Source organism: Dreissena polymorpha, chromosome 1 (genome assembly GCF_020536995.1).
Source record: "Dreissena polymorpha isolate Duluth1 chromosome 1, UMN_Dpol_1.0, whole genome shotgun sequence".
In the NCBI taxonomy this organism is placed as follows: domain Eukaryota; kingdom Metazoa; phylum Mollusca; class Bivalvia; order Myida; family Dreissenidae; genus Dreissena; species Dreissena polymorpha.
In genome coordinates, this window is record NC_068355.1 from 119,471,633 (window position 1) to 119,492,577 (window position 20,945).

Genomic DNA, 20,945 nt, shown 5'->3' on the forward strand with positions numbered 1-20,945 from the left:
CCTTATTCACCAAATGGTTAACAAACACAACCCCGGTTAAGCCGCTGTTAAAATGTCAATAAACAATACTTCCTTTAACAACCGTTTGTTAAATAGCTTAATACCAACATGCAATCGCCCAAACAAGAAGCCAATGCATACACTAACATGCCAAAATGGTTAGACACATAACACACAGGCATACATCAAACCTTTGTCAGAAGTCTTTAATACGACTGAAATGGAGTAGATTATTTTCAAAATGAAAAAAAATGAGTGTGTTGTAGACAAATTCTTATATACTTCATATGCTTCATTGAATCATAATATGCTAGCAGTTACTAGCTGTCAATGCTTTTATGTTTCTAAAATATTATATATAAAGTGATGTATAATGAGCATTCATGTGAAATTGCAAAATTTTCTTCCGACAGGGGGGTCAATTATCAGAAATTCAAAATCCAGAAAATTAGGCCGATGGGCTCTCAGGGGATGCAGGTCCCCAACAGAGATAAAGGGCAGTGCCCCATCCCCCCTCCACAGATACACACACTCGAGCCCTCACTTATTGTACTATTTTATAGTCTTTCTAGTTGCAATTTCTGGTAAATACTATGCCTTATATTATAAATCAGACCGTCCATATCACTGCATGTGTATTTGTCATTTTATATTTGTTTATTTAGGACGTCAAACATAAATTAAATTAGCAAAAAATGTTGTATCCGAAAACGACCATCCGAAAAAATGTACATGTTTTGAACATGAAATAAAATGTTCATATCGTTTGAATGCCTTAAATTAAAACCATTTACTCAGCAAATACGTAATCAATATATAATTTGATTAACATATTGCTTTACAATATGATATTGAACTGCTTTACTTTGCTAATTGATGACTTAGAATATTTCATGTTGTTGGACATGTGCAACATTTTGTTGACTTGTAAGATCTTCGGAAAGTAGCGATGATTTTTCGTCAGTTACTGTTCGTTTCCGTGCCATCCGCTAGCCAATCAGAAATAAATTTTAAAAATACGGGGCAAAGAGGGTACTGAGCACAAATTTCCGGAGAGACAATGAAGCTTTAACAAATATACAACATGTATTCATTTTAATCCCGTTTTCAAACGAAATTTCCCCTACACCCCCCTCGCAAAAAATTTCCAATCGGATTTATATTGATCTCAAAATCCACCCTAGTCAGCTGAAATCCGGATTTCCGGAATAATCTGGATAATTGACACCCCTGCCCGATTTCTATAATAGACAATCGGATAAATCACAATTCTAGTATCCCAATATTATTTATTCAACAGTGAGGTGTATTTATCAAGTGACTTAGAATACCCATTAACTACAATAACTATTTTATTTCAAGGCTCCAATAATACGCAAAAATTATGCACCAGTATGAAAGATAGCAGGTCCTTGAGGATTGAAATCAAAGGGTTTGGAAGTACCTTGATGCCCCAAAATATACAATTTGTCAAGCTCTACTTTTATTTAAGCATGTGGAATTCCATTTTGGGGCAAAAATATTGACGGTGCATTACCTGGAATGATGTTGCTACTGCACGTTTCTTGTATCGTGTCGGGGGACGGGGATCTTCCTCAGGAAATGTCTCTTCATACGTGTTCACCAGTTTCTGTTTTGATGATACATAATGTACAGCATAGTTATAAGTGGTGCCTCAATGCTGTCTCGCTTTTGTAATTTTGCATGAATCTCATCAGTTCTATTGCTTCATTTTGTATCCTATTTAACCCTTTCCAAGTCAGAAGCAAAGTGAAAATGGTTTTTTGCAAACAGCATAAAACCAGAACAGCCTGCGAGTAACTCCTAGTCTGTTCAGGTTCTATGCTGTTGGCTGCTCATCAGTATCTAAGGGTTGGAAATGATACCTTAAAAACTTTAATCTAGTAAGAAAGGTCTTCAAATAAATTTAACTTTCTCAGGGACTACAAATGCTTCAAAATGCATATCTAAGTGGGAAAGGGTTAAAATAATAAGTGTAACAGGAGTAATCCGCCTCCTAGGCCATATGGTGTATGCAGCATATTGTAACAAGAGCACCGCATATCATGCTCGGCTGCGGGTGCAGTTATGAATAAATGAAAGCTTGTCAGAAAAGACCTTGACCTTTAACCTAGTGACCCAAAAATGGGTGTGGCATGTAGAACTCATCAAGATGCATCTACATATGAAGTTTCAAAGTTGTAGGTGAAAGCACTTTGATTTTAGAGCAAAATATCATAGTTTTAGCACCATGCAGACGGCGGACAACACGACGAGCTGGCTATGACAATATCTTGGGTTTTTCTCCAAAAACAGCCGATCTAATAATTATGTTATACATAAATTATTGTAATTTGAAAAAGGCCTATCGCTAAAGCTATTTTTAATAATGGAAAATATATATATTTCACACACATCTTTCAAAGAAGCATGAAAGCAAGTTTGAATGTTGTATATTTAAAAGTGTAGCAGACTTTTGTCGGAAAAGTGTGTGTCCATGGACAAACAGTCCTTGGGAGAGACTTATGTCACCAGTGAACCCAATTTAGCCCACTCTTCATTGCTGCTGGGCAAGGTGTGGGTAGGGGGAGTATTGAAACAATATCATGTCATACTTTGAATAGAATGACAATTGCAAAGTTTCTGAAACCGTTGGGTCGCCTGTCTTGACTAGAACATTTTACTCAACACCAACAAGTGATTTCTGAAAATTGCTCCAACTGACTGACATAAATATCTGATCACAATATTTTAATTTGTAGAAAAACATTTGGAAGTGACATAAATTTCAACAATTTCAGCCCATTTCCATTACTGTCAAATTACCATACTTGTTTCAGGAGCATAAATAACATTGTATTTCAGTAAAATATCAGTTTGAAACGCATTTAAATACAATAAATCAAGTCCAAAGTAGATATAATTATACAATTATTATAATAATAATAATAAACAACAAATAATCCAAGCCCAGCTGAACAAAAAAGAGATTGTTCAAAAGGAATGGACCATTTTAGTTTGGGACCTTATACTTGCTTTAAAATTTAATTCTTCTTGAACCAATTGTATACAAGGATTTTCACAACAAGTTTTCGCGAGATGCCTCCACTTCAAAGAGATACAGATGTTGATGATGATGTTGACTTCACAACAAAAAACAATGTTGATACACAAAGCGAAAAGGAAAACAAAAATAAGCTCCAATGCTACAGTTTACTTAAAAGATTCTAAATAACACTTGTCATGAATTGAAGTAAAAACAAAATTTGTTAGGGAACAATCTAGAGGGAAAAAGGAGGGAGCTGCACCCTGCTCCTTTTTGGCTCCTCCTTCTGTCAATTGGGAAGGTCAACAAAAAATAAATATACGTCAAAATAGACATTTTCCCTCTAATGTTTAATAACAAATGAAACTCCTTTATTTGACTTAGTCCTAGTCATGAAAAGTGACATTACCAGAATAAGCAGGCAGTTCTGTAGACTGTCCTCAGATTGAGAAACACTATGTAAGACCCAGTAATAAAAGGTGACGTTACCAGAATGACCGGGCAGTTCTGTAGACTGCCCTCAGATTGAGAAATACCATGTAAGACCAAGTAATAAAAGGTGACGTTACCAGAATGACCGGGCAGTTCTGTAGACTGTCCTCAGATTGAGAAACACCATGTAAGACCAAGTAATAAAAGGTGACGTTACCAGAATGAGCGGGCAGTTCTGTAGACTGTCCTCAGATTGAGAAACATCATGTAAGACCCAGTAATAAAAGGTGACGTTACCAGAATGACCGGGCAGTTCTGTAGACTGTCCTCAGATTGAGAAACACCATGTAAGACCCAGTAATAAAAGGTGACGTTACCAAAATGACCAGGCAGTTCTGTGGACTGTCCTCAGATTGAGAAACACCATGCAAGACCCAGTAATAAAAGGTGACGTTACCAGAATGAGCGGGCAGTTCTGTAGACTGTCCTCAGATTGAGAAACACCATGTAAGACCCAGTAATAAAAGGTGACGTTACCAGAATGAGCGGGCAGTTCTGTAGACTGTCCTCAGATTGAGAAACACCATGAAAGACCCAGTAATAAATGGTGACGTTACCAGAATGACCGGGCAGTTCTGTAGACTGTCCTCAGATTGAGAAACACCATGTAAGACCCAGTAATAAAATTTGACGTTACCAGAATGAGCAGGCAGTTCTATAGACTGTCCTCAGATTGAGAAACATCATGTAAGACCCAGTAATAAAAGGTGACGTTACCAGAATGACCGGGCAGTTCTGTAGACTGTCCTCAGATTGAGAAACATCATGTAAGACCCAGTAATAAAAGGTGACGTTACCAAAATGACCAGGCAGTTCTGTGGACTGTCCTCAGATTGAGAAACACCATGTAAGACCCAGTTATAAAAGGTGACGTTACCAGAATGAGCAGGCAGTTCTGTAGACTGTCCTCAGATTGAGAAACATCATGTAAGACCCAGTAATAAAAGGTGACGTTACCTGAATGACCAGGCAGTTCTGTAGACTGTCCTCAGATTGAGAAACATCATGTAAGACCCAGTAATAAAAGGTGACGTTACCAGAATGAGCAGGCAGTTCTGTAGACTGTCCTCAGATTGAGAAACATCATGTAAGACCCAGTAATAAAAGGTGACGTTACCTGAATGACCAGGCAGTTCTGTAGACTGTCCTCAGATTGAGAAACACCATGTAAGACCCAGTTATAAAAGGTGACGTTACCAGAATGAGCGGGCAGTTCTGTAGACTGTCCTCAGATTGAGAAACACCATGTAAGACCCAGTAATAAAAGGTGACGTTACCAGAATGAGCAGGCAGTTCTGTAGACTGTCCTCAGATTGAGAAACACCATGTAAGACCCAGTAATAAAAGGTGACGTTACCAGAATGAGCAGGCAGTTCTGTAGACTGTCCTCAGATTGAGAAACATCATGTAAGACCCAGTAATAAAAGGTGACGTTACCTGAATGACCAGGCAGTTCTGTAGACTGTCCTCAGATTGAGAAACACCATGTAAGACCCAGTTATAAAAGGTGACGTTACCAGAATGAGCGGGCAGTTCTGTAGACTGTCCTCAGATTGAGAAACACCATGTAAGACCCAGTAATAAAAGGTGACGTTACCAGAATGAGCAGGCAGTTCTGTAGACTGTCCTCAGATTGAGAAACACCATGTAAGACCCAGTAATAAAAGGTGACGTTACCAGAATGACCGCTCGTTCTGTAGACTGTCCTCAGATTGAGAGACACCATGTAAGACCCAGTAATAAAAGGTGACGTTACCAGAATGAGCAGGCAGTTCTGTAGACTGTCCTCAGATTGAGAAACATCATGTAAGACCCAGTAATAAAAGGTGACGTTACCAGAATGACCCGGCAGTTCTGTACACTGTCCTCAGTCAGATTGAGAAACACCATGTAAGACCCAGTAATACAAGGTGACGTTACCAGAATGACCGGGCAGTTCTGTAGACTGTCCTCAGATTGAGAAACACCATGTAAGACCCAGTAATAAAAGGTGACGTTACCAGAATGACCGGGCAGTTCTGTAGACTGTCCTAAGATTGAGAAACACCATGTAAGACCCAGTAATAAAAGGTGACGTTACCAGAATGACCGGGCAGTTCTGTAGACTGTCCTCAGATTGAGAAACACCATGTAAGACCCAGTAATAAAAGGTGACGTTACCAGAATGACCGGGCAGTTCTGTAGACTGTCCTCAGATTGAGAAACACCATGTAAGACCCAGTAATAAAAGGTGACGTTACCAGAATGACCGGGCAGTTCTGTAGACTATCCTCAGATTGAGAAATACCATGTAAGACCCAGTAATAAAAGGTGACGTTACCAGAATGAGCGGGCAGTTCTGTAGACTGTCCTCAGATTGAGAAATACCATGTAAGACCCAGTAATAAAAGGTGACGTTACCAGAATGAGCAGGCAGTTCTGTAGACTGTCCTCAGATTGAGAAGCACCATGAAAGACCCAGTAATAAAAGGTGACGTTACCAGAATGAGCGGGCAGTTCTGTAGACTGTCCTCAGATTGAGAAACACCATGTAAGACCCAGTAATAAAAGGTGACGTTACCAGAATGACCGGGCAGTTCTGTAGACTGTCCTCAGATTGAGAAATACCATGTAAGACCCAGTAATAAAAGGTGACGTTACCAGAATGAGCGGGAAGTTCTGTAGACTGTCCTCAGATTGAGAAACACCATGTAAGACCCAGTAATAAAAGGTGACGTTACCAGAATGACCGGGCAGTTCTGTAGACTGTCCTCAGATTGAGAAACATCATGTTAGACCCAGTTATAAAAGGTGACGTTACAAGAATGAGCAGGCAGTTCTGTAGACTGTCCTCAGATTGAGAAATACCATGTAAGACCCAGTAATAAAAGGTGACGTCACCAGAATGAGCGGGCAGTTCTGTAGACTGTCCTCAGATTGAGAAACACCATGTAAGACCCAGTAATAAAAGGTGACGTTACCAGAATGAGCGGGCAGTTCTGTAGACTGTCCTCAGATTGAGAAACACCATGTAAGACCCAGTAATAAAATGTGACGTTACCAGAATGAGCAGGCAGTTCTGTAGACTGTCCTCAGATTGAGAAGCACCATGAAAGACCCAGTAATAAAAGGTGACGTTACCAGAATGAGCAGGCAGGTCTGTAGACTGTCCTCAGATTGAGAAACACCATGTAAGACCCAGTAATAAAAGGTGACGTTACCAGAATGAGCGGGCATTTCTGTAGACTGTCCTCAGATTGAGAAACATCATGTAAGACCCAGTAATAAAAGGTGACGTTACCAGAATGAGCGGGCATTTCTGTAGACTGTCCTCAGATTGAGAAACATCATGTAAGACCCAGTAATAAAAGGTGACGTTACCAGAATGAGCGGGCATTTCTGTAGACTGTCCTCAGATTGAGAAACACCATGTAAGACCCAGTAATAAAAGGTGACGTTACCAGAATGAGCAGGCAGTTCTGTAGACTGTCCTCAGATTGAGAAACATCATGTAAGACCCAGTAATAAAAGGTGACGTTACCAGAATGAGCGGGCAGTTCTGTAGACTGTCCTCAGATTGAGAAACATCATGTAAGACCCAGTAATAAAAGGTGACGTTACCAGAATGAGCAGGCAGTTCTGTAGACTGTCCTCAGATTGAGAAACATCATGTAAGACCCAGTAATAAAAGGTGACGTTACCAGAATGACCGGGCAGTTCTGTAGACTGTCCTCAGATTGAGAAACACCATGTAAGACCCAGTAATAAAAGGTGACGTTACCAGAATGACCGCTCGTTCTGTAGACTGTCCTCAGATTGAGAAACACCATGTTAGACCCAGTAATAAAAAGTGACGTTACCAGAATGAGCGGGCAGTTCTGTAGACTGTCCTCAGATTGAGAAATACCATGTAAGACCCAGTAACAAAAGGTGACGTTACCAGAATGAGCAGGCAGTTCTGTAGACTGTCCTCAGATTGAGAAACATCATGTAAGACCCAGTAATAAAAGGTGACGTTACCAGAATGAGCGGGCATTTCTGTAGACTGTCCTCAGATTGAGAAACACCATGTAAGACCCAGTAATAAAAGGTGACGTTACCAGAATGACTGGGCAGTTCTGTAGACTGTCCTCAGATTGAGAAACACCATGTAAGACCCAGTAATAAAAGGTGACGTTACCAGAATGAGCGGGCAGTTCTGTAGACTGTCCTCAGATTGAGAAACATCATGTAAGACCCAGTAATAAAAGGTGACGTTACCAGAATGAGCGGGCAGTTCTGTAGACTGTCCTCAGATTGAGAAACACCATGTAAGACCCAGTAATAAAAGGTGACGTTACCAGAATGACCGGGCAGTTCTGTAGACTGTCCTCAGATTGAGAAACACCATGTAAGACCCAGTAATAAAAGGTGACGTTACCAGAATGACCGCTCGTTCTGTAGACTGTCCTCAGATTGAGAGACACCATGTTAGACCCAGTAATAAAAAGTGACGTTACCAGAATGAGCGGGCAGTTCTGTAGACTGTCCTCAGATTGAGAAACACCATGTAAGACCCAGTAATAAAAGGTGACGTTACCAGAATGACTTCTCGTTCTGTAGACTGTCCTCAGATTGAGAAACACCATGTTAGACCCAGTAATAAAAGGTGACGTTACCAGAATGAGCGGGCAGTTCTGTAGACTGTCCTCAGATTGAGAAACACCATGTAAGACCCAGTAATAAAAGGTGACGTTACCAGAATGAGCAGGCAGTTCTGTAGACTGTCCTCAGATTGAGAAACATCATGTAAGACCCAGTAATAAAAGGTGACGTTACCAGAATGAGCGGGCATTTCTGTAGACTGTCCTCAGATTGAGAAACACCATGTAAGACCCAGTAATAAAAGGTGACGTTACCAGAATGACCAGGCAGTTCTGTAGACTGTCCTCAGATTGAGAAACACCATGTAAGACCCAGTAATAAAAGGTGACGTTACCAGAATGAGCGGGCAGTTCTGTAGACTGTCCTCAGATTGAGAAACATCATGTAAGACCCAGTAATAAAAGGTGACGTTACCAGAATGAGCGGGCAGTTCTGTAGACTGTCCTCAGATTGAGAAACATCATGTAAGACCCAGTAATAAAAGGTGACGTTACCAGAATGAGCGGGCAGTTCTGTAGACTGTCCTCAGATTGAGAAAAACCATGTAAGACCCAGTAATAAAAGGTGACGTTACCAGAATGACCGCTCGTTCTGTAGACTGTCCTCAGATTGAGAAACACCATGTAAGACCCAGTAATAAAAAGTGACGTTACCAGAATGAGCGGGCAGTTCTGTAGACTGTCCTCAGATTGAGAAATACCATGTAAGACCCAGTAATAAAAGGTGACGTTACCAGAATGAGCGGGCAGTTCTGAAGACTATCCTCAGATTGAGAAACACCATGTAAGACCCAGTAATAAAAGGTGACGTTACCAGAATGACCGGGCAGTTCTGTAGACTGTCCTCAGATTGAGAAACACCATGTAAGACCCAGTAATAAAAGGTGACGTTACCAGAATGACCGGGTAGTTCTGTAGACTGTCCTCAGATTGAGAAACATCATGTAAGACCCAGTTATTAAAGGTGACGTTACCAGAATGAGCGGGCAGTTCTGTAGACTGTCCTCAGATTGAGTAACACCATGTAAGACCCAGTAATAAAAGGTGACGTTACCAGAATGACCGGGCAGTTCTGTAGACTGTCCTCAGATTGAGAAACACCATGTAAGACCCAGTAATAAAAGGTGACGTTACCAGAATGACCGGGCAGTTCTGTAGACTGTCCTCAGATTGAGAAACATCATGTAAGACCCAGTAATAAAAGGTGACGTTACCAGAATGAGCGGGCAGTTCTGTAGACTGTCCTCAGATTGAGAAACACCATGTAAGACCCAGTAATAAAAGGTGACTTTACCAGAATGAGCGGGCAGTTCTGTAGACTGTCCTCAGATTGAGAAACAACATGTAAGACCCAGTAATAAAAGGTGAAGTTACCAGAATGACCAGGCAGTTCTGTAGACTGTCCTCAGATTGAGAAACACCATGTAAGACCCAGTAATAAAAGGTGACGTTACCAGAATGACCGGGCAGTTCTGTAGACTGTCCTCAGATTGAGAAACACCATGTAAGACCCAGTAATAAAAGGTGACGTTACCAGAATGACCGGGCAGTTCTGTAGACTGTCCTCAGATTGAGAAACACCATGTAAGACCCAGTAATAAAAGGTGACGTTACCAGAATGACCGGGCAGTTCTGTAGACTGTCCTCAGATTGAGAAACACCATGTAAGACCCAGTAATAAAAGCTGACGTTACCAGAATGACCGGGCAGTTCTGTAGACTGTCCTCAGATTGAGAAACACCATGTAAGACCCAGTAATAAAAGGTGACGTTACCAGAATGACCGGGCAGTTCTGTAGACTGTCCTCAGATTGAGAAACACCATGTAAGACCCAGTAATAAAAGGTGACGTTACCAGAATGACCGGGCAGTTCTGTAGACTGTCCTCAGATTGAGAAACACCATGTAAGACCCAGTAATAAAAGGTGACGTTACCAGAATGACCGGGCAGTTCTGTAGACTGTCCTCAGATTGAGAAACACCATGTAAGACCCAGTAATAAAAGGTGACGTTACCAGAATGACCGGGCAGTTCTGTAGACTGTCCTCAGATTGAGAAACACCATGTAAGACCCAGTAATAAAAAGGTGACGTTACCAGAATGACCGGGCAGTTCTGTAGACTGTCCTCAGATTGAGAAATACCATGTAAGACCCAGTAATAAAAGGTGACGTTACAAGAATGAGCGGGCAGTTCTGTAGACTGTCCTCAGATTGAGAAACACCATGTAAGACCCAGTAATAAAAGGTGACGTTACCAGAATGAGCGGGCAGTTCTGTAGACTGTCCTCAGATTGAGAAACATCATGTAAGACCCAGTAATAAAAGGTGACGTTACCAGAATGAGCGGGCAGTTCTGTAGACTGTCCTCAGATTGAGAAACACCATGTAAGACCCAGTAATAAAAGCTGACGTTACCAGAATGACCGGGCAGTTCTGTAGACTGTCCTCAGATTGAGAAACACCATGTAAGACTCAGTAATAAAAGGTGACGTTACCAGAATGAGCGGGCAGTTCTGTAGACTGTCCTCAGATTGAGAAACACCATGTAAGACCCAGTAATAAAAGGTGACGTTACCAGAATGACTGGGCAGTTCTGTAGACTGTCCTCAGATTGAGAAACACCATGTAAGACCCAGTAATAAAAGGTGACGTTACCAGAATGACCGGGCAGTTCTGTAGACTGTCCTCAGATTGAGAAACACCATGTAAGACCCAGTAATAAAAGCTGACGTTACCAGAATGACCGTGCAGTTCTGTAGACTGTCCTCAGATTGAGAAACACCATGTAAGACCCAGTAATAAAAGGTGACGTTACCAGAATGACCGGGCAGTTTAGACTGTCCTCAGATTGAGAAACACCATGTAAGACCCAGTAATAAAAGGTGACGTTACCAGAATGACCGGGCAGTTCTGTAGACTGTCCTCAGATTGAGAAACACCATGTAAGACCCAGTAATAAAAGGTGACGTTACCAGAATGACCGGGCAGTTCTGTAGACTGTCCTCAGATTGAGAAACACCATGTAAGACCCAGTAATAAAAAGGTGACGTTACCAGAATGACCGGGCAGTTCTGTAGACTGCCCTCAGATTGAGAAATACCATGTAAGACCCAGTAATAAAAGGTGACGTTACCAGAATGACCGGGCAGTTCTGTAGACTGTCCTCAGATTGAGAAACACCATGTAAGACCCAGTAATAAAAGGTGACGTTACCAGTATGACTGGGCAGTTCTGTAGACTGTCCTCAGATTGAGAAACACCATGTAAGACCCAGTAATAAAAGGTGACGTTACCAGAATGACCGGGCAGTTCTGTAGACTGTCCTCAGATTGAGAAACACCATGTAAGACCCAGTAATAAAAGGTGACGTTACCAGAATGACCGGGCAGTTCTGTAGACTGTCCTCAGATTGAGAAACACCATGTAAGACCCAGTAATAAAAGGTGACGTTACCAGAATGACCGGGCAGTTCTGTAGACTGTCCTCAGATTGAGAAACACCATGTAAGACCCAGTAATAAAAGGTGACGTTACCAGAATGACCGGGCAGTTCTGTAGACTGTCCTCAGATTGAGAAACACCATGTAAGACCCAGTAATAAAAGGTGACGTTACCAGAATGACCGGGCAGTTCTGTAGACTGTCCTCAGATTGAGAAACACCATGTAAGACCCAGTAATAAAAAGGTGACGTTACCAGAATGACCGGGCAGTTCTGTAGACTGTCCTCAGATTGAGAAATACCATGTAAGACCCAGTAATAAAAGGTGACGTTACAAGAATGAGCGGGCAGTTCTGTAGACTGTCCTCAGATTGAGAAACACCATGTAAGACCCAGTAATAAAAGGTGACGTTACCAGAATGAGCGGGCAGTTCTGTAGACTGTCCTCAGATTGAGAAACATCATGTAAGACCCAGTAATAAAAGGTGACGTTACCAGAATGACCGGGCAGTTCTGTAGACTGTCCTCAGATTGAGAAACATCATGTAAGACCCAGTAATAAAAGGTGACGTTACCAGAATGAGCAGGCAGTTCTTTAGACTGTCCTCAGATTGAGAAACATCATGTAAGACCCAGTAATAAAAGGTGACGTTACCAGAATGACCGGGCAGTTCTGTAGACTGTCCTCAGATTGAGAAACACCATGTAAGACCCAGTAATAAAAGGTGACGTTACCAGAATGACCGGGCAGTTCTGTAGACTGTCCTCAGATTGAGAAACACCATGTAAGACCCAGTTATAAAAGGTGACGTTACCAGAATGACCGGGCAGTTCTGTAGACTGGCCTCAGATTGAGAAATACCATGTAAGACCCAGTAATAAAAGATGACGTTACCAGAATGACCGGGCAGTTCTGTAGACTGTCCTCAGATTGAGAAACACCATGTAAGACCCAGTAATAAAAGGTGACGTTACCAGAATGACCGGGCAGTTCTGTAGACTGGCCTCAGATTGAGAAATACCATGTAAGACTCAGTAATAAAAGGTGACATTACCAGAATGACCGGGCAGTTCTGTAGACTGGCCTCAGATTGAGAAATACCATGTAAGACCCAGTAATAAAAGATGACGTTACCAGAATGACCGGGCAGTTCTGTAGACTGTCCTCAGATTGAGAAACACCATGTAAGACCCAGTAATAAAAGGTGACGTTACCAGAATGACCGGGCAGTTCTGTAGACTGGCCTCAGATTGAGAAATACCATGTAAGACTCAGTAATAAAAGGTGACATTACCAAAATGACCGGGCAGTTCTGTAGACTGTCCTCAGCAAGCTCCATCAGTAGAGGTAGCAGATACAGATTGATGTTCTTGAGGCCCCGCAATGTCTGTCAATATAAATAAGACATTATCTAATGTCTAATGTATACATTTCAAATGTTTTTATTCTTGCCACATGGTTCATTGTGACAAAAATCTTATGTAAATTTCTATAAATCCCTGTGAATTGGCTGGTTGAGTGTAGTTTTAATACAACTTAAGAATAAGCATAAACAAGAAACATGGCATTCATATTCATTAAACTAATTGAGCAATCCCAACCTAGGTATTCATGTAAGCTACCCCCCACACACTATTTCAACATGATTTCTCATCTACACTCAAATTATTAAGCAAGCAACAATTTTTCTATTTTCGGTCAATGCCCCATTAACACTGAAGTCTTTAAGAGGGAACCTTTTTTTATAATATCTCTAACAGTGAACTTGACCTCACCCATTTGGCTCATAATGAAAAACCATGATAGGTCTGTATATTAGCAACATACATTCAAAACTTCAGTGCAATATTAGGTTGCTAATAACTTCAGTGCAAATTAGCAACCTACATCTGAAACTTCAGTGCAATACATGTACTTCCATCCAAAGTCAAGTTATTAACAAAAAACAAATGTTATAATTTCAATGATAGTTACCATGACCTTTACATGGCTTGCCCCAAATAAAATCTTAAGCTACATATGTGTCTTATCTACCAACACCCACAATGTCAGTACAATACCTCCATACTCAAGTTTTTGATAGTAGACCATTTTGTTATATTTTGGGTAACAGTGACCTTGACCTTTACCTTACACGCCACAAAGACTATCTATTTATGCAAGCATGCTATATCCAAATTTTATTGAGATTGGTCCATGCAAATTTAAGCTATTTACTAGAAACCACCTTTTTGCAGTTTTTCCATTTTTAGTTACAATAGCCTTGACCTTGACTCAAGGCCAGTTGGGCCCAAAATGTATTCAACAATAAGGTTCATTTAACTACACTGTAAATCCAATATAGCGTGGTCAATGGGGTCCAAGCCGCGAAACAGCGTTATAAACGGATTTGCGTTATAAGTTTTGAGCTCATTTACTGCAGGGCGCTATAAAAAAACAGGTATAGTATAGCCTATAATATAGGTCATGTATATTGCCATGCTGTGTTGTCATCTGCAAATACATGCATATAAACCGAATCGTATCGATCACAGTATACATACCGAATTTATTATGTGCACATTTATCCAATAATCCAATAAAATTGCAACATAAAATAATAATCTTGAACATTAATGACGATATATGTTTAAGAAATTCGTAAACACAACCGTACGCATATGCCATTTTCAAGAGTGTTAATAGTACAGTGCATTATGGGGCAGAGCTTTCATTGGACGAGCGACTTTAAATTAAGATTGAATGCAATACGATACATGTACAAAGAAATGTTTTATTGCGTCATACGCATGCAAAAAACGTGTTTCCCGGGGACTTTCTGATACCGCGCAAAAATGAAAGTGAAACTCTGTTAACAATTCGCATGTAAATAAATCGTCTGGATTATTTAATTTCTCATACACGAACTGAAAGATTAAATGACATAATACAAGAATGATAATGAAATGACAGAAAAAGTTGTTTTATACAGTGGGCAATATATTTCACAGCCGCTCATTTAATATAGTCAAACTGCAACCATATCAAAGTAGGAATGTTTTAATCGTTTTGAACGACTTTAATTGCATAACTATCCCGCTTGCACTTAACTTATGATAATTATCGCACCGAACCTCTCTGATGAGAAATACATGTAATAAACACTGACAAGCGAGTTTTTCACACCTTTATTGACATTACACAACAGATTAACACCAATTAGCTGTCGGTGTTGTTAAACCTCGAAGCGATTATAATCATTTCAACGGACGGTTGAATAAAGCCATCAACATGTGATTGCCGCCATCTTTGAATTGTCTGAAAATACATGAAGCTGCATAATAAGGATTTGAATCAGAAATCAAATGGAAGGTTGGAGAAAAAATGGGATCCAAGCACCCCCCGTGTTATATTGGATTCAGCGTTATAACGGAGCGCGTTATATTGAAGTTACAGTGTACCTACATACAAACGTTTGGTGCAATATCACCATCTAAACTCAAATTATTGAGCAGAAACAGTGTTTCTAATTTTAGCAAACTGTTAGCCAATTTGACCTTTACCTTACCCTGACACACCCAAATAAATGATAATTTAGTTCTTCATTTATGCTTGCCATATCTGAAGATGTATCAAGATTGATTAAAGAAAAGTAAAGTTATTGAAACTATCCCTTTGCTGTTTTGTTTATTTTTATTTACAGTTATTTTGACCTGACTGGTCCTTCAATTAAAGGTTAACGCTTCAAAAAACATGTAAAATGTCAATGCAAATTTTACATTCAACATTTATAGGAAACAGTTTTTATTTTTAGTAGCATTGACCTTGATCCAACATGCCCCAGATAAATCCAAACTAGTTCTACATGCATATCTGTAACATCTCCAAGTTTCATTCAAATTGGTCACTGCAAACTGAATTATTGATAATAAATTTCTTGTTTCAGGGGCCAGCACGCCCACCCGCCCACCAGTTGGCCAGCTTTAACTTTTTTATTACTTACAAACTGGAGATGAGTAGCAGACCCAAACTCCATATCTGGTGCACGGATCATGTCCTCTACCCTGGACAGGATTGAGTATCCCACAGTCCTATGGTCTTGACTTCTCTCCAGTCTGTGTATACACACAAACCAAACTCATTTCAGTGCGTACATCTCCTTCTGGGTGAACATTAGACATTGCATCTTCAAGTAAAATCTCTCCAGAATTAGGAGTATGTATATTGTGTAACTTTCTAAATTAATGCAAATCAGGGCACATTTCTACAAAAATTATCATTCAATTTATGGTTTACAGTAAAAAAAACACCATGGAAAATAGGAAATTATAATATAAAAATATGTCATAAAGCAACAATATTTCAATGGACTGATAGCACACAGTGTACAATGGCAGCAGGGACTCGCGTTTTATTTGGAACAGGTAAAGAAATAAATGATAACATGTGTTCGCTTACTTTTGATGTTCACACGTTTCTAAGTGAAAATTTAACAATTAAAACTGTGCTCATTTGAATGGCATCAAATGCAATTAATGGTTTATTGAATAATTAGTATATTTATTTTAGCTTGATTGCCTTGAATGCCTACTTTATTTTTATGTTTACTGAGACACTCTTGAGTCCTAACTGTGGGTAAAACACATACCTGGTGTCCAGAGCTCCAGATAAGGGTCGTATTTTTGTAATTACGAATTATTTTCAAGTGCGTTACGTATTCATTTTAAAATCTTGTCGTACCATTAACAATTACAAAATCAAGTTACGAATATTATTTTTACATCGGTTCGTATCGATTTTTATTGCGTTCTTTTCGCGTATTAAAGATCTTTTCGGTGCTTATATAAAATGGTTATCGGGTTTGTTTAACAAAGCGCATTTTTTCCAATAAAAGCGGCGTGTACAGTCTATCTGTCAAAAAACAATGGTGGCGCCCAGAGAGCGTCCTAAAAAACTACAAAGCGTGCAAAAACACGCTTTTAACATATTGTACGCAAAGTGAGCCGAAGTTGAATGTTAAGAAAGACATTATAGAAAAGATCTTATACGATGTTGTATGTTCAGTTGCTGAAACAGTTGGAAAAGCTAAAAAAAAACGCGACCACGACGGGTCCAAACTTAAACAAAAAAACATTGAACGAGTGGAAGGGACAATTCCCGTGGCCAATCTTTGAAAAGATTGAAGGGGAGACCCGTTTTAATTGTGAAATATGTAAAAATTCATCGAAGGCATGCAATCTAAGCACAGTTTGGGCATATGAAGGTATTTGAAAAATAAAATTGTATAATACTGAATAGACACTGTTGAACTCGTTTAAATTAAGTTGCTTGTATGTTAATTTTGATTTTTTGCATGAAAATAACCATTAATATTTATTTTTAGGCCATTTAGAAAAGTTAAGAATTATTTTCCAAAACTTAGTAGTAACGTTAAGAATAAAATATTAGAGTTAAGAATTATTTTTGAAAATTTGGTAGCAACGTTAAGAATTTCACAAAACCTTATCTGGAGCTCTGCTGGTGTCTATGGGGGAAATCCTGAGAACACTTTCTGAGAGTGAGGTTTGAACCAGGCACCTCCTGATAGCTAAGAAGACAACAGATCAATTATAACACAACTATATTTTTTTGTGAAGTCAATACGTAGTTATTCAGAATGTCCATTACTTACAGTGGGTTAAGAAGGAATTCCACAACAGTGTCCTGGTACTGTTTCAACAATGGCTGAATGACCGCATAGTCGGATGTCTGCATTTACAAAACAAAACAAGAACATTTGTAGACAACTTTCTTGTTTTTATAACAAATACAAGTATGCAAACATTCTTTAATTGTTTACCTCTTTTGGGGTGTGACATTCAATTTTCTAACATCAGAAAAATATCAGCAATTTTGTTTAAAAGCTGCATTACGATTAGATGTTGGTTTTCATTTTTATATGATGTGTGTTTACCCTCATTTACACCAAAATAGACCTAATAAATCATCTCAGCAATTCCACTTTTTACTTGATATAAAATTAGTCATAGTTTTTCGGGAACATTGTCAGTGTTTATGTTCATTTGTTGGTTATTTGAAAAATGATGTTATTGTATTGCATTAACTTTTCCCATGCCTACTACATTTAGAACATAATTTGCAATTGCTGGCAATTTATTAAATTCAGTGGGAGTTTATACATATTTTTGCAAAAGAATCTACTCAAAAACCATCAAGAGACATTAAAAATATTTGTCATAGTTTAAGGAATGCTTAATTGTTTATTTTACAAAAAACAAATACACACACTAAAATGGGAATTCCTAAGCTTGAGTTACATGTATCACATCATTCGAGAAAACAAAAGGGCCATGATGACCCTAAAAAACTCAACTAGTTTCAGGCAGACAGACCCAGATTCAGGTCCCTATTAGAAGTATGGGAGAATGGCCGCAGGAAAGGTTCTTGACCTAGCACCACAAAAGTTGCTATGCTGGGAAAGAACCCAACATCAGAGGTCTACCAATTGAGCTAGCCAGCCTCGTCAAAAATTTGAAATGAAAAGTAAATTATACAAATATAATTTTACATATATAAATATATAACAAGAGGGCCATGATGGCCCTGAATGGCTGACCTGACTAACCTTGATACATCAACTTAAATTCTATCAGACTCATATACAATCCCAAGCCAGATTACATCAATTAATACATTCTGACAAAATTTCATTAAGATGTGATGAAAACTATGACCTCTTTCATCTACACAAGGTTTTACTAGAATTGGCCCCGTGACCTAATTTTTGACCCCAGATGACCCATATACAATCCAAAATCAGATATTATCAAGATAAACATTCTGACAATATTTCATTAAGATCAGATGAAAATGATGACCTCTATTGTGTACACAAGGTTTTTCTATTATTTGACCTAGTGACCTAGTTTTTACCCCAGATGACCCAAATACAATCCAAACCAAGATTTCATCAAGATTAACATTCTGGCCAAATTATATTAAGTTTGGATGAAAACTATGACCTCTACTGTCTACACAAGTTTTTTTAAACTTTGACCTAGGGACCTAGTTTTTGACCCCAGATGACCCAAATTCGATCCCAACCCAGATTTTAAGAAACAAACATTCTGATCATATTTCATTAAGATCAGATGAAAACTGTGACCTTTATTGTCTACACAAGGTTTTTCTATGATTTGACCTAGTGACCTAGTTTCTGACCCCAGATGACCCAAATAAATCCCAATCCAGATTTTATCAAGATACACATTCTGACCATATTTCATAAAGATTGAATGAACACTGTGACCTCTATTGTCTACACAAGGTTTTTCTATTATTTGACCTTGTGACGTAGTTTTTTACCCCAGATGACCCAAATACAATCCCAACCCAGATTTCAACACGATAAACATTCTGACCAAATTTCATTAAGATTGGATAAAAAACTGTGACCTCCATTGTCTACACAAGGTTTTTCTATTATTTGACCTAGTGACCTAGTTTTTGACCCCAGATGACTGAAATACAATCCAAACCCAGATTTCATCAAGATAAACATTCTGATCAAATATTCATAAAGACTGGATGAAAACTGTTACCTCTATTGTCTACACAAGGTTTTTCTATTATTTGACCTAGTGACCTAGTTTTTGACCCCAGATGACTGAAATACAATCCTAACCCAGATTTCATCAAGATAAACATTCTGATCAAATATTCATAAAGATTGGATGAAAACTGTTACCTCTATTGTCTACACAAGGTTTTTCTATTATTTGACCTAGTGACCTAGTTTTTGACCCCAGATAACCCAAATACAATCCTAACCCAGATTTTATCAAGATAAACATTCTGACCAAATTTCATAAAGATTGGATGAAAACTGTGACCTCTATTGTCTACACAAGGTTTTTCTATTATTATACCTGGTGACCTAGTTTTTGACCCCAGATGACCCAAATACAATCCCAACCCAGATTTTATCAAGATAAACATTCTGACCAAATTTTATAAAGATTGGATGAAAAATGTGACCTCTATTGTCTACAAAAGCTTTTTCTATTATTTGACCTAGTGACCCAGTTTTTGACTCCAGATGACCCAAATACAATCCCAAACGAGATTTCACAAAGAAAAACATTCTGACCAAATTTCATGAAGATTTGATGAAAACTGTGACCTATATTGTCTACACAAGTTTTTTCTATTATTTTACCTAGTAACCTAGTTTTTGACCCCAGATGATCCAAATACAATCCCAACCCAGATTTCATCAAGATAAACATTCTGACCAAATTTCATGAAGATTTGATGAAAACTGTGACATCTATGTTCTACACAAGTTTTTTCTATTATTTTACCTAGTGACCTAGTTTTTGACCCCAGATGACCCAAATACATTCCCAACCCAGATTTCATCAATATAAACATTCTGATCAAATTTCATAAAGATTGGATGAAAAATCTAACCTCTATTGTCTACACAAGGTTTTCTATTATTTGACCTAGTGACCTAGTTTTTGACCCCAGATGACCCAAATACAATCCCAACTCAGATTTCATCAAGATAAACATTCTGACCAAATTTCATAAAGATTGGATGAAAACTGTTACCTCTATTGTCTACACAAGGTTTTTCTATTATTTGACCTAGTGACCTAGTTTTTGACCCCAGATGACCCAAATACAATCCAAACCCAGATTTTATCAAGATAAACATTCTGACCAAATTTCATAAAGATTGGATGAAAAATGTGACCTCTATTGTCTACACAAGGTTTTTTTATTAATTGACCTGGTGACCTAGTTTCTGACCCCAGATGACCCAAATACCATCCCAACCCAGATCTTATCAAGATAAACATTCTGGCCAAATTTTATAAAGATTGGATGAAAACTGTGACCTCTATTGTCTACACAAGGTTTTTCTATTATTTGACCTAGTGACCTAGTTTTTGACTCCAGATGACCCAAATACAATCCCAACACAGATTTCACAAAGAAAACTTCTGACCAAATTTCATGAAGATTTGATGAAAACTGTGACCTATATTGTCTACACAAGTTTTTTCTATTATTTTACCTAGTTACCTAGTTTTTGACCCCAGACGACCCAAATACAATCCCAACCCATATTTCATCAAGATAAACATTCTGACCAAATTTCATGAAGATTTGATGAAAACTGTGACCTCTATTGTCTACACAAGTTTTTTCTATTATTTTACCTAGTGACCTAGTTTTTGACCCCAGATGACCCAAATACAATCCCAACCCAGATTTTATCAAGATTAACATTCTTACCAAATTTCATGAAGTTTTGATGAAAACTGTGACCTCTATTGTCTACACAGGGTTTTTCTA

The 20,945-nt window shown here is 38.7% G+C and overlaps 1 protein-coding gene across 7 annotated transcripts in view; it reads right to left on the reverse strand.

Moving 5' to 3' along the window:
- LOC127846943 (uncharacterized) overlaps positions 1–20,945 on the reverse strand; it is a 115,597-nt gene that overhangs the window by 44,387 nt on the left and 50,265 nt on the right. For all 7 annotated transcript variants that reach the window (XR_008033748.1, XM_052378381.1, XM_052378429.1 and 4 more), the window contains 4 exons: positions 17,251–17,327; positions 15,583–15,694; positions 12,895–12,987; positions 1,538–1,630 (listed from right to left, as the gene is read on the reverse strand). Coding sequence is in view for 6 of the 7 variants with exons in the window: in XM_052378381.1 (XP_052234341.1) it covers positions 1,538–1,630; positions 12,895–12,987; positions 15,583–15,694; positions 17,251–17,327 (375 nt within the window). In the remaining variant the exon portion in view is untranslated. The remainder of the gene's footprint in view (positions 1–1,537; positions 1,631–12,894; positions 12,988–15,582; positions 15,695–17,250; positions 17,328–20,945) is intronic.